This window comes from Aythya ferina (genome assembly GCF_964211825.1).
Source record: "Aythya ferina genome assembly, contig: HAP1_SCAFFOLD_1399, whole genome shotgun sequence".
NCBI classification, from domain to species: Eukaryota; Metazoa; Chordata; class Aves; order Anseriformes; family Anatidae; genus Aythya; species Aythya ferina.
Window position 1 is genome coordinate 1 of NW_028180708.1, and position 13463 is coordinate 13463.

Below are 13463 nucleotides of genomic sequence, written 5' to 3' on the forward strand. Positions count from 1 at the left end.
GGGTCTTGGGATGGGGGCATTGGGGGGTCATGGGGGGGTCATTAGGGGGTCATGGGGGGTCACGGGGGTCATTAAGGGGTCACGGGGGGGTCATTGGGGTCATGGGGGGTCACGGGGGGGTCATTAAAGGTCACGGGGGGGTCATTAGGAGGTGACTGGGGTGGGGGGGGGTGCCACTGTGGGCTGTCCCAGTTGGGTAGGGTCACGGGGGGGGGGTAGGGGGGTGTTTTGGTGACCCCCCCCCCCTTGTCCCCACCCCCCCCCAGGCGCTGCTGACCCTCCTGGATGCGGAGCTGCCGGGGGGGGCCGGGGGGGGCCCCCGAGGCCGTGGGGGCGCGGCTGCGCCGGGTGTCGGCGCTGCTGGGGGCCACCGAGGGGCTGCTGCGGGCGGCGGGACAAGGGCTGCGTGGGGACAGCGGGGACAATGGGGACAATGGGGACAACAACGGCACCTCAGCCTCAGCACCCCTGGGGGCGCAGGTATTGGGGGGGGGGGAGGCTGGGGGGGGCAGTGGGTAGGGTCCCTGGGGGGGGCTGTCACCTTACGCCTCGGTGGCGGTGTCCCCATAGGGGGTGGTGGCACTGTCCCCATAAGATGTGTCCCCGTGCATCCTGGTGGTGGTGTCCCTATAGGTGGTGGCAGCGACCCCATAAGACGTGGTGGCAGTGTCCCCATAGGGCATGGTGGCAGTGTCCCCATAGGGCATGGTGACACTGTCCCCATACATCCTGGTGGCAGTGTCCCTATAGGAGGTGGTGGCACTGTCCCTATAGGACATGGTGGCACTGTCCCCATGCACCCTGGTGGCAGTGTCCCTATAGGTGGTGGCAGTGTCCCCATAGATGACAGTGGTGTCCCCATACATCCTGGTGGCAGCCTCCCTATAGGAGGAGGTGGTGGCAGTGTCCCTATAGGAGGTGGTGGCAGTGTCCCCATACACCCTGGTGACAATGTCCCCATGGATCCCGGTGGCAATGTCCCATATATGCTGGTGGCAGTGTCCCTGTAGGTGGTGGCAGCGTCCCAAATGCAGAAGTTGCGGTGTCCCCATAGATGACAGGGGTGTCCCCATAGTGGGTGGTGGCCGTGTCCCCAAATGCAGAAGTGGCACTGTCCCCATATGCCCCAGTGACAATGTCCCCATATATTTTGGTGGCAGTGTCCCCATAGTGGGCGGTGGCAGTGTCCCCATACACCCCGGTGCCATGTCCCTATATATGTTGGTGACAATGTCCCCAATCTATTTTGGTGGCGGTGTCCCCAGGGGCGGAAGTGGCGGCGCCCCCACAGCGGGCGGTGGCTCTGTCCCCAAAACGGCGGTGACACCGCGCAGGGGGTGGCGGCAGTGACACGCACAGGGCGGTGTCCCCAAACTCGGGGGTGGCACTGTCCCCATGCACACAGTGGCACCGTCCCTGGTGGTGGCCGTGTCCCTGTCCCTAAAGGGGGGTGAAGTGTCCCAAATCCCTGTCCCAAGGGGGTGACGTCCCCATATCCCTGTCCCCAAGGGAGGTGGGGGTGAAGTGTCCCCATATCCTTGTCCCCAAGGGGGGTGACGTGTCCCATGTCCCCAAGGGGGGGTGACATGTCCCCAAAGAGGAGGGGTCAAATGTCCCTGTGTCCCTGTCCCCAAGGAGTGTGACGTGTCCCTATATCCTGTCCCCAGGGAGGGGGGGGTGACGTGTCCCTGTCCCCAAGGGGGGGGCTGTGACATGTCCCAGTGTCCCCAAGGGGGGCTGTGACGTGTCCCCGTGTCCCTGTCCCCCCCCCAGAGCTGCGGCTGACGGCGCCCCGCAGCCCCCCCTTCAGCCCCGTGCACCTGGAGGTCCCCAAGGTGGGGCTGGATGTCCCAGGGAGGTGGTCGGGGAGGATGACACCGGTACGGGGGGGGCACGGGGTCACGGGGGGGTCACTGGGGGGGGGCAGGGTCACTGGGGGGGTTCTGGGGTCACGGGGGGTCACTGGGGGGTCACTGGGGAGGGTCACTGGGGGGTCACGGGGTCACTGGGGGGTCCTGGGGTCACTGGGGGGGTCACAGGGGGGTCACTGGGGGGGTTTGGGGGTCACGGGGGGTCACTGGGGGGGTCCTGGGGTCACTGGGGGGTCCCAGAGGTCTTGGGGGGGGGCCTGGGGGACCCCAAGGGTGCTTGGGGGGGAGGCTGGGGGGTCCAGCTCAGAGCCTTGGGGGGGTTCCTGGGGGAGGGGGGGGCAATGGTATTTTGAGGGGGGGTCATTGAGGGGTCCTGGGGTCACCGGGAGGGCATTTGGGGGGGGTCCACAGGATGCTGGGGGAGGGCTGGGATTTCCGTGGGGGGGTCCCAGAGGGGTTGGGGGGGGCTGGGGGCTTCTGAGAGTACTGGGGGGGAAATTGGGGGGTCAAGGGTTGTAGTTTTTTTCTGGGGGGGTCCCAGGTGGATTGGGGGGGGGACTCCTGAGGGTATGGGGGGGGGATTTGGGTGGTCCTGTGTGTTGTTTTTTTTTTGGGGGGGGGTCCTGATTTTTTTGGGGGTGTTCTGGGGTGCTGATCCTGATCCCTGTGTTCCCCCCCCCCCCCCCCCAAAAAAAAAATCAAAATAAAGCTCTGGTGGCCCTGCTGCTGCACCAGCGGCTGGCCGAGGCGCTGGGGGGGGCACGGAGGGTGCAGTGGGGGGCTGGGAGCAGCTGCCCCCCACCGAGGCGGGGGGGTACCGGGCCTTTCGCCTCCTCACCCCCGTGGTCACCGCCGTCGTCACGAGCCCCCCCCGGCCCCGGAAACGTCACCCCTGAGCTTCGAGCACGACCCCCCGGTGAGGGGGGGGGTCCCAAAATTTTTTTGGGGGGGGGGTAAAAAAGTTTGGGGGTGGCTGGGGACATCCTCAGGGAGGGGGGTGGGGGAGGTTAAAAGGGGGTGGGGGGGTCAAAAGGGGGTGGGGGTGCAAGGGGGGGGGTTCTGAATTAGGGGGGGGGTCCTGAATTAGGGGGGGGTCCTGAATTAGGGGTGGGGGGGTCCAAAAGGGAACGGGGACCCCCAAAAAGGGGGGAGGGGCTGCTGGGCACCCCCAAAAGGAAGGAGGGTCCCCAAAAAGGGGGGGACACCAAAAATTGGGGGGGCACCCCAAAAAGGAGGGGGGGAATCCACAGGGGTTGGGGATGTGGAAGGAGCTGAGGAGCCCCCAAAAATGGGGGGGGGGCTCCTGGGGACCCCCAGAGAGGGATGGGGGACCCCAAAGGGGTGGGGGGGGATGGGCTGAGGTCGGGGACCCCAAAAAGTCAAGGGGGAGCCCCAAAAAGGGGACGGGGACCCAAAAAGAGCGTGAAGGCTCCGCTTGGACCCCCCCCAAAAAAAAGGGGCACCCCAAAAGGGATGAAACCCACCCCAAAAGGGGCTGAGACCCCCCCCCCAAAAGGGGCTGAGCCCCCCCCAAAAGAAATGGGGACCCCATAAGGGGTCAGCGCACGGGGCCCCCTCCCAACAGGGGAACCCCAAAAATCTCAGGGGGGGGACACCCGGGGGGTTTCCCACCCCCCCCACTGACCCCCTTCTGTGTCCCCCCCCCTCAGGACCCCCGCCTGGGGGGCCGGGTGCTCTGCGCCTATTGGGACCCCGAGCAGCAGCACTGGGACACGGCCGGGTGCTGGGCGCTGACCCCAACCCCCCCGGCCCCCCCCGGGACCACCTGCTCCTGCAGCCACCTCACCAGCTTCGTCGTGCTCCTCGCCTTCTTATGAGCCCAAGGTGGGACCCCCCCGGGACCCCCAAAACCCCCCCCAGGTCCCCCAACCCCCCCCGGGACCCTAAACCCTCCCCGGGACCCCTAAACCCCCCCAGGTCCCCCAAACCCCCCCCGGAACCCCCAAACCCCCCCCGGGACCCCCAAACCTCCCCTGACCCCCCCCACATTCCCCAACCCCACACCTTCCCCCTCTGACCCCACACCCCCCCCAGGTGCTTTGAGCCCCCCCAGTTCCCACCCTGGGACCCCCAAACCCCCTCCCAGGTCCCCCCCCAAGTTCCTTGGGTACCCCATAACCTCCCAGCCCCCCAAATCCCCTTCTGATGCCCCAGGGACCCCCCAAATCCCACCCTGGGCCCCTCCCAAATCCCCCTTCTGATGCCCTGAGGCCCCCCAAATCCCACCCTGCCCCCCCCAGATCCCTTTTTTGATGCCCCAGGGACCCCCATTTCCCACCCTGGGCCCCCCCAATCCCCTTATGATGCCCCAGGCCCCCCCAAATCCCCCTTCTGATACCCGGAGCCCCCAAAAACCCACCCTGGGACCCCCAAATCCCCCTTATGATGCCCCGGGGACCCCCCCAAACCCACCCCAGGTGTCCCCCCAATATCATTATCACCCCATATCCCCCCCCAGACCCCTTCTGAGCCCCCCAAATCCCCCTTCTGATGCCCTGAGCCCCCCAAATCCCACCCTGGCCCCCCCAAATCCCCCTTCTGATGCCCTGAGCCCCCCAATTCCCACCCTGGGCCCCCCCCAATCCCCCTTCTGATGCCCTGAGCCCCCAAATCCCACCCTGGGCCCCCCCAAATCCCTCTTCTGATGCTCCAGGACCCCCAAATCCCCCTTCTGATGCCCCAGCACCCCCCAAATCCCACCCTGTCCCCCCCCAACCCCCTCCCCCACGTGCCCCCAGCTTCCCCCCAGCCACTTGGGGAAACTGAGGCAGCCCCCCCACAACCCCCATAACCCCCCCCCCATCCCGCAGGAGGACTGGGTGCTGGACGTGGTGACCAAGGTGGGGCTGGGGGTGTCGGTGGTGGCGCTGGCGGTGGCCGTTGTCACCTTCCTGCTGTGCCGGGTCCCCAAGGGGCTGCGCCGGGTCCTGCACCTCAACCTGAGCCTCAGCCTGCTGCTGGCCCACGGCACCTTCCTGCTGGGCATCGAGCGCACGCACAACCCGGTGAGGGGCCGGGGGGGGCCGGGGGGGGCTTGCACGGGGCTGGCGGTGAAGGGGGAGGTGCGGGGGGCACTCGTGCAAGGGGTGGGGAAGGAGCTGGGGGGGCTTGCACGGGGCTGGCGGTGACGGGGGAGGTGTGGGGGGCACTTGTGCAAGGGCGTGCAAGGGGCTGCAGGGACCAAAATGGGTTGGGGGTGGAGGGGAGGGGGTGGGGTGGGTGTGGGGGGGGCTTGCACGGGGCTGGCGGTGAAGGGGGAGGTGTGGGGGGCACTTGTGCAAGAGCAAGAGCCCCTTGTGCAAGGGGCTGCAGGGGCTGGAAGGGGTTGGGGGTGGAGGGGAGGGGGTGGGGAGGGTGTCTGGGGGGGTTGCACGGGGCTGGCGGTGAAGGGGGAGGTGTGGAGGGCACTTGTGCAAGGGCGTGCAAGGGGCTGCAGGGACCGGAATGGGTTGGGGGTAGAGGAGGGGGCTGAGGGGGCTTGCACGGGGCTGGCAGTGCACAAGAGGCCTCGGGGTGCGCTTGTGCAAGGGCTGGTTGGGGAAAGAATGGGGTGGGGGTGAAGAGGGGGTGCAAGTGAGTGACACGGGGGGGCTTGCACGTGGCTGGCGGTGCACGGGAGGGCGCAGGATGCACTTGTGCAAGGGTGTGCAAAGGGTGTGCAAGGGCCAGAACGAGCAGAGGAGGGCAAAGCGGGGCGAGCGAGCGGCGTGGGGGGGGCTCGCACGCGGCCGGCAGGCACGGGGCGTCCTCGTGTAAGTCACCCTCGTGCAAAGCGCCCTCGTGCGAGGCGCCCTCGTGCAAATGGCCGCAGGTGGCGTGCGCGGTGGTGGCGGGGCTGCTGCACTTCTCCTTCCTGGCGGCCTTCTCGTGGATGTTCCTGGAGGGGCTGCACCTCTACCTGCTGCTCGTGCGCGTCTTCGAGCCCTCGTGGCTGCGCGTGCGACACGTGCTGGTGGCCGGCTACGGGCTCCCCGCCCTCCTGGTGGCCGCCGCCGCCGCCGCCTTCCCCGGGGGCTACGGCACCGCCCGCTAGTGAGTGCACGGCCTCGCACGCGCGTGTGCAAGGGCAGGGAGTGGACTTGTGCAAGGGCGGGGCTTGTGCAAGGGGTTGGTGGCACGTGGGAGGGCCTCGTGCAAGGGATGTCCCCTCCCTGCTGTGGCTGTGGTGCTGCTCACTAGTGAGTGCACGGTCTTGCACACGCGCGTGCAAGGGGAGGGGGGTGGAGTCGTGCAAGGGGATCCTCGTGCAAGGGGTTGGTGGCACGTGGGGGGGCCTCGTGCAAGGGATGTCCCCTCCCTGCTGTGGCTGTGGTGCTGTTCACTAGTGAGTGCACGGCCTCGCACGCGCGTGTGCAAGGGGAGGGGGCGTCTCTCCCAGTATGGGCCGGTTTCTGTGCCCCCAGTTTGCCCAGTTCTTTTGGGCTGGTGCTCCCAGCTGCCTCCCCCAGTCCCTCCCAGTGCTCCCAATTCCCCCTCCCAGTGCTCCCAGTTCCCTCCCAGTGCCCCCAGTCCCTGCCCAGTTCCCTCCCAGTGCCCCCCAGTTCCCCTTCTAGTCCCTCCCAGTACTCCCAGTTCCCTTCCAGTTCTTCCTAGTTCCCTCCCAGTACTCCCAGTTCCCTCCCAGTGCTCCCAATTCCCTTCCAGTCCCTTCCAATACCCCCAGTTCCCCTCCCAGTCCCCCCCAGTCCCCCTCCAGTTCCCTTCCAGTGCCCCCAGTCCCCCTCCAGTTCCCTCCCAGTGCCCCGCACTTTCCCCCCAGTCCCTCCCAGTGCCCCCCAGTCCCTCCCAGTGCTCCCAGTTCCCCCCTCCCCCCAGCTGCTGGCTCTCCCTGGAGCGAGGTTTCCGCTGGAGCTTCCAGGGTCCCGTCTGCCTCATCATCGCGGTGAGACCCCCCGCCCCCCCCCGACCCCCCCGTGTCACCTCCCTGTGTCCCCAGTGTCCCTCCAAGCCCCCCCCATCACCCCCGTGTCCCCCCCATGTCCCAGTGTCCCCCTGTGTCCCCCCCCCGTGTCCCCCCCACATCCCTGTGTCCCCCATGTCCCCCCCCACGTCCTGGTGCCCCCCTGTGTCCCCCCCACATCCCAGTGCCCCCCCCAATGTCCCGGTGCCCCCCCGTGTCCCTCCCACGTCCCAGTGCCCCCCTCACGTCCCCCCCCCCACGACCCGGTGTCCCCCATGCCCCCCCCCCTTGTCCCCCAATGTCCTGGTGTCCCCTTGTGCCCCCCCCACATCCCCATGTCCTGGTGTCCCCCCCACATCCTTGTGCCCCCCCCATGTCCCCCCCCCCCACGTCCCAGTGCCCCCCCATGTCCCCCCCATGTCCCCATGTCCCCCCCACGTCCCGGTGCCCCCCCATGTCCCCCCCATGTCCCCATGTCCCACCCCCCATGCCCTGGTGCCCCCCCCCCATCCCGGTGCCCCCCCCATGTCCCCCCCATGTCCTGGTGCCCCCCCCATGTCCCCCCACGTCCCAGTGCCCCCCCCCCATCCCGGTGCCCCCCCCTCATCCCTATGCCCCCCCCATGTCCCACCTCCCATCCCGGTGCCCCCCCCAATGTCCCCATGTCCCCCCCATGTCCTGGTGTGTCCCCCCCCAATGTCCCGGTGCCCCCCCCCATCCCGGTGCCCCCCCCTCACCCCGGTGCCCCCCCCAGCTGAACGCGGTGGTGCTGGTCATCACCATCTGGAAGCTGGTGCAGAAATTCGACGACATCAACCCCGACCGGGGGCACCTGCGCAAAATGAGGTGGGGGGGGCACGGGGGGGGCACGGGGGGGTACGGGGACACGGGGGGGGTGTGGGGGTGGGGGGGAATAGGGGGGCATGGGGGGGGGTGGGATATGGGATTTGGGGGTGGGGGGGGGCATGGGGGACGTGGGGGGGTCATGGGGGGGCCATGGGGACACAGGGCCATATGGGGGACCCCTTGGGGACATAGGGATGGGGGGGCAATGGGGGGACATTTTTGGGGGGGGACATGGGGACACCAGTGACACCATAGGGTCACCACAAGGGGGGGGGGGACACAAGGTGGGGGGGACAATTCTGGTGGGGACACCCAAGGCGGAGGGGGGTGCACTTGTGCGAGGAGGGGGCTGCTTGTGCAAGGGAGGAGCACTTGTGCAAGGGGGGAGCTGCTTGTGCAAGGGGGGAGCACTTGTGTGAGGAGTGGGGGCTTGTGCAAGGAGGGGGCACTTGTGCAAAGAGGGGGCTGCTTGTGCGAGGAGGGGGACGCTTGTGCAAGGAGGGGGCACTTGTGCAAGGAGGGGGCTGCTTGTGCAAGGGGGAGGCATGTGTGCAAGGAGGGGACACTTGTGCAAGGAGAGACACTTGTGCAAGGAGGGGGCACTCGTGCAAGGAGGGGAAGCTTGTGCAAGGAGGGGAAGCTTGTGCAAGTAGTGGGACACTGGTGCAAGGAGGGGGCACTCTTGCAGAGGGACACTAGTGCAAGGAGGGGGGCACTTGTGCGAGGAGTTGGGGCTTGTGCAAGGAGGGGGCACTTGTGCAAAGAGGGGGACACTTGTGCAAGGAGGGGGCTGCTTGTGCACACTGGGGGGGTTGTCAGCCTGCGCGGGGGCCCTCGTGCGAGGCCCTGGTGCAAGGCCCTGGTGCAAGGCCCTCGTGCGCAGGGTGCTGGCGGGCACGGCGGCGGCGCAGCTCTGCCTGCTGGGCACGGGCTGGGTGCTGGGGCTGCCGCAGCCACGGGGGGGGCCCCCCCCCCAGCCCCTGCCCTTCCTCTTCTGCGCCTTCAACGCCGCCCAGGGCCTCTTCATCCTCCTCTGCCACTGCCTCGCGCACCCCCAGGTGGGTCCCGCGCCCCCAAATCCCCCCCCCGGCACCCCAAAATTTTCTTCCCCCTCCCCCCCTTGCAGGTGACCCCAAATCCCCCCTGCCTGGGCACCAACCACCAACTTGTGCAAGGTCCTCGTGCAAGGGGTGGTTGTGTGAGGTCCTCGTGCAACAAGGCCTTGTGCAATGGTCCTCGTGCAATGAGGTCCTCATGCAAGGTCCTTGTGCAAGTGGTGGTTGTGCAAGCTCCTCGTGCAACGGGGCCTTGTGCAAGGTCCTTGTGCAAGGGGTGGTTGTGTGAGGTCCTTGTGCAATGGTCCTCGTGCAAGGTCAAGGTCCTTGTGTGAGGTCCTCGTGCAACAGGGTCCTCGTGCAAGGTCCTTGTGCAAGGGATGGTTGTGCGAGGTCCTTGTGCAATGGCCCTCGTGCAATGAGGTCCTTGCACAAGGGGTGGTTGTGCGAGGTCCTCGTGCAACGGGGCCCTCGTGCAAGGGCCTCCTCGTGCAAGCCCCTGGTGCACCCCACAGGTGCGCGACGCCTACCGGGCCTGCCTGTGCCCCGGCTCCCGCCGCTACTCCGAGTTCACCAGTAACACCAGTAACACCAGCACCACGCGGGTCAGTCCCAGTCCCATACTGGGAGGGGGGGGGGGAGGTCCCCAGGACCCCTCCCCTGTGACCCCCCCCCCCCAACGCCCCTCTCTGCCCGCAGGGCTCCCACCTCCGGTAGCGTGCAAGACGCCGGCTCCGTCGTGCAAAAGCCTTGCACGAGGACTTGTGCAAGGCCCCCCCCCAAGCTCAGCACCCCCCCCCCAGCACCCCTCCCCCCCATGGGTGTCCCCCCCCCATGGGTGCCCTCCCCCCCCCCCGCGTGCCCCATTTTTTGGTTTATTAAAGGAATTTTCACCAGGTTTTCACAAGAGTGTGAAATTTTTTTTGAGGGGGGGCGGGGGTGGTCTGGGGGTGCCCCTCCCCCAGTGATGGGGGCGGGGCTAAAGGAAGGGGCGGGGCTTGTGGGGGTGGGGCGAGGGGCGGGGAGGGGTGGGGGGTGTTTGGGTGATCCCAGTGCTCCCCAGTTCCTCCCAGTATCCTCCCAGTGCTCCCAGTCAATGCCAGTGCTCCCCAGTTCCTCCCAGTACCTCCCCAGTTCCTCCCAGTCCCCTCCCAGTATCCTCCCAGTGCCTCTCCAGTGCTCCATTCCGCTCCCAGTATCCTCCCAGTGCTCCCAGTCAATCCCAGTGCTCCCCGTTCCCCCTTCAGTGCCCCCCCAACTCCCATCTCCCTCCCAGTATCTTCCCAATGCTCCCAGTTCCAACGCCCAGTGCTCCCATTGTCCCTCCCAGTGCCCCCCAGTCTCCCTCTAGTGCTCCCAGTGCCCTTCCAGTGCCCTCCAGTGCCCCCAAATGCCTTTCCAGTGCCTTCCCAGTGCCCCCCAGTACCCTCCCAGTGCCCCCTAGTGTTCCCAAATACCTTTCCAGTACCTTCCCAATGGTCCCAGTGCCCTCCCAGTATTCCCCAGCACCCTCCCAGTACTCCCAGTGCCTCTTCAGTGCCCTCCCAGTGGCCCCCAGTACCCTTCCAGTGTCCTCCCAGTGCCCTCCCAGAGCCTCCAGTGCCCTCCCAGTACTCCCAGTGCCTCTCCAGTTCCCTCTCATTGCCCCCCAGTACCCTTCTAGCACTCCCAGTGCCCCCCAGTACCCTCCCAGTGCTCCCCAGTACCCTCCCAGTGTCCCCCCAGTACTCCCAATGCCTCTCCAGTTCACTCCCGGTGTCTCCCAGTTCCCTCCCATTACCCCCCAGCACCCTCCCAGTGCTCCCAGTTCCCTCCCAGTGCCCGGTACAGGCTGGGTGCACGCGGCCTTGCACGAGGGCCGCAGCTCACACGCGCGTGCGCGCCCCACCCTCCCCTCCCCCCCCCCCAAAAAAAAACCAGGCGGGAACGGGAAACCGGGGGGGGGGGGGGGAGGGGCACCCCACGAGGAATCGGAGAGGGAGGGGTCGTGTCCTTGCCCCCCCCCCCCCCAAATTTGGGGTCACCAGACCCCCCCCCCCAGCCCCTTTTTGGGGTCTCCGGGCTCAGCGGGGTCGGGGCGCGCGAGCGAGAGGGTAGCGCGCGGTGACAGCGCCCGCGGGGGGGGATTTTGGGGTCCTCGGAGCCCCCCCACACCCCGGACCCCCCCCCAAAAAAAAACTTTACCTTCATGGGGGGGTCCCCAGGGACAGGGAGGGGGCGGGGGGGGCGGGCGGGGCGGGAAGGGGAAGTGGTTTTGGGGCCCGCTCGGGGCGGAAAGGAGGCGCCAACGGGGCCGCCATGGCCCTGCCGAGCCCCCGCAGAGACCCCCAGGTATGGGGGGGGACAAGGGGGGGACGTGGGGGGGGTGGGGGGACAAGGAGGGGTCGTGGGGTGCGGGGTGGGACCCCCCCAGGAGCGGGATCCCGGTGTTGTGGGGCTGCCCCCGTCCCTGACCCCGTGGCACCGGTGTTTAGGGTTAGGCCCGACCCTGTTGTCTGGGTGCCCATGACCCCTGACCCCGTGTCCCCCCCTGTCCCCTGGTGTCCCCATATCCCCCATGTCCCATGTCCCCATGTCCCCGTGACCCCCTTGACCCCACATCCCATGTCCCCCAGTGTCCCCCTGTCCCCACATCCCACTGTCCCCAATCTTCCCTGTCCCTGTGTCCCCACACCCAATGTCCCCGTGACCCCCTTGACCCCACACCCCACACCCCCATGGCCCCCAATGTCCCCATGTCCCCCAATGTCCCCATGTCCCCAAATCCCACTGTCCCCATCTTCCATGTCCCCACACCCCATGTCCCTCATTTTCCTTGTCCCCATGTCCCCATGTCCCCCATGTCCCTATGTCCCCAAATCCCATGTCCCCATGTCCCCATGTCCCCAAATCCCATGTCCCCTTGTCCCCATGTCCCCATATCCCATGTCCCCATGTCCCCATGACCCCTTTGACCCCACATCCCATGCCCCCAGTGTCCCCCAGTGTCCCCATGTCCCCACACCCCATGTCCCCAATTTCCCCATGTCCCCTTTGACCCCATATCCCATGTCCCTAATGTCCCCATGTCCCCAATTTCCCCATGTCCCCACGTCCCCTTTGACCCCATATCCCATGTCCCCATATTCCATATCCCATGACCCCTTGACCCCTTGACCCCATATCCCATGTCCCCAATGTCCCCATGTCCCCCAGTGTCCCCATATCCCCCATATCCCATGTCCCCATGTCCCCATGCCCCCACACCCCATATCCCCCATTTTCCTTGTCCCCATGTCCCCATGACCCCCCCATCCCCCATTTCACCCCCCCGTGTCCCCCCCATCCCACAGGCGGAGGACCCGATGTCCCCGATGTCCCCAATGTCCCCGGTGTCCCCCGAGGAGAAGGAGGAGCAGGAGATGGGTATGGGGTCGGGGGGGGACAGTGGGGGGGGGGGGGACACGGGGACAGGGACATTGGGGGGGGGGGGGGCAAGGATGGGGGGGCTTTGGGGTGGGGGGCGCAGGGTCATTGGGGTGCCAGGGGGGACATTGGGGACAGGGGGGGATGGGGACGGGGGGTGTCAGGGTATGGGGGGGGGGGGCTGGGGCTGGGGGGGTTGGGGGGGGGGATTTGGGGACAAGGGGATTTGGGGACATGGGGCCTTGGGGACATGGGGCCTTGGGGACGAGTGTTTGGGGTCGGGTGTTTGGGGATGGGGGGGGGGGGTTGGGGACATGGGACTTCAGGATTTGGGGACACAGGGGTGCTGGGCTTTGGGACCGGGGGAGGGGGGTTGGGAGTAGGGGTTTTGGGGCCGGGGGGGTTGGGGACGGGGATTTGGGATTGGGGGGGATGGGACCGGGTTTTGGGGCCAGGGGGGGTTGGGACTGGGGTTTTGGGACCGGGGTTTTGGGACCAAGGGGGTTGGGATCAGGGGTTTTGGGACCAGGAGGTTGGGGCCGGGGAGGTTTGGGACCGGGGATTTGGGATCGGGGGGGTTGGGACCGGGGTTTTGGGATTGGGGGGCTCGGTACTGGGGTTTTGGGGCCAGGGGGGTTTTGGGATCAGGGGTTTTGGGACCAGGTTTTGGGGCCAGGCTGGTTTGGGACTGGGGTTTTGGGACCGGGGGTTTTGGGACTGATGGGTTTAGGGCTGGGGGGGGGGGTGTTGGTCCATGGGGTGACCCCTCCCTGTCCCCAGCGCCCCCCACCCCCCCCGTGGTGGCCAGGCTGGAGCGGCAGCTGGCCATCGAGCTGAAGGTGAAGGCGGGCGCGGAGACCCTCATCCAGACATACGCCAGCGCCCCCGGCAAGGTGGGAGCCCCCATGACCCCCCCCGACCCCCTCCTCACCCCCCATGACCCCCATGACCCCCCTATGACCTCCCCCGACCCTCCCCTGACCCTCCTGACACCCTCCATGACCCCCCTGACCTTCCCTGACCCCCCCATGACCCCCCATGACCCTCCCCGACCCCCCTATGTCCCCCCTGACCCCCCCATGACCCCCCTGACCCCCCCAGGACCCCCATGACCCCCCCAGGACCCCCCTATGACCCCCCTGACCCCCCCCTGACCCCCCCTGACCATCCCCTGACCACCCCCTGACCCCCCATGACCCCCCCATTACCCTTCCCATGACCCCAAATGACCCCCATGACCCCCCCCCCGGCCACCCCTATGACCCTCCTGACCCCCCATGACCATCCATGACCTCCCCTGGACCCCCATGACCCCCCTGACTCCCCCATGACCCCCCCATGACCCCCCCCCGGACCCTCCCATGA

The 13463-nt window shown here is 67.5% G+C and overlaps 1 protein-coding gene and 2 long non-coding RNA genes across 3 annotated transcripts; all 3 read left to right on the forward strand.

Annotated features, from left to right (window-relative positions):
* The first annotated feature begins 271 nt into the window (after positions 1–271).
* On the forward strand, positions 272–3711 carry LOC311429578. The gene is made up of 4 exons (XR_014688293.1): positions 272–480; positions 1774–1880; positions 2581–2787; positions 3542–3711. It is a non-coding gene; the product is annotated as an uncharacterized lncRNA (long non-coding RNA).
* A 484-nt stretch (positions 3712–4195) lies between these two features.
* On the forward strand, positions 4196–9600 carry LOC311429576 (adhesion G protein-coupled receptor E5-like; the record flags this gene model as incomplete). Its single annotated transcript, XM_084540666.1, has 8 exons — positions 4196–4309; positions 4703–4897; positions 5704–5924; positions 6708–6774; positions 7547–7638; positions 8522–8696; positions 9209–9298; positions 9393–9600. 8 exons carry the CDS (start codon positions 4196–4198, stop codon positions 9408–9410), a joined length of 972 nt encoding a protein of 323 aa, XP_084396792.1. The 3' UTR covers positions 9411–9600.
* A 1350-nt stretch (positions 9601–10950) lies between these two features.
* On the forward strand, positions 10951–12992 carry LOC311429577. The gene is made up of 3 exons (XR_014688292.1): positions 10951–11024; positions 12026–12098; positions 12879–12992. It is a non-coding gene; the product is annotated as an uncharacterized lncRNA (long non-coding RNA).
* The last annotated feature ends 471 nt before the right edge of the window (positions 12993–13463 follow it).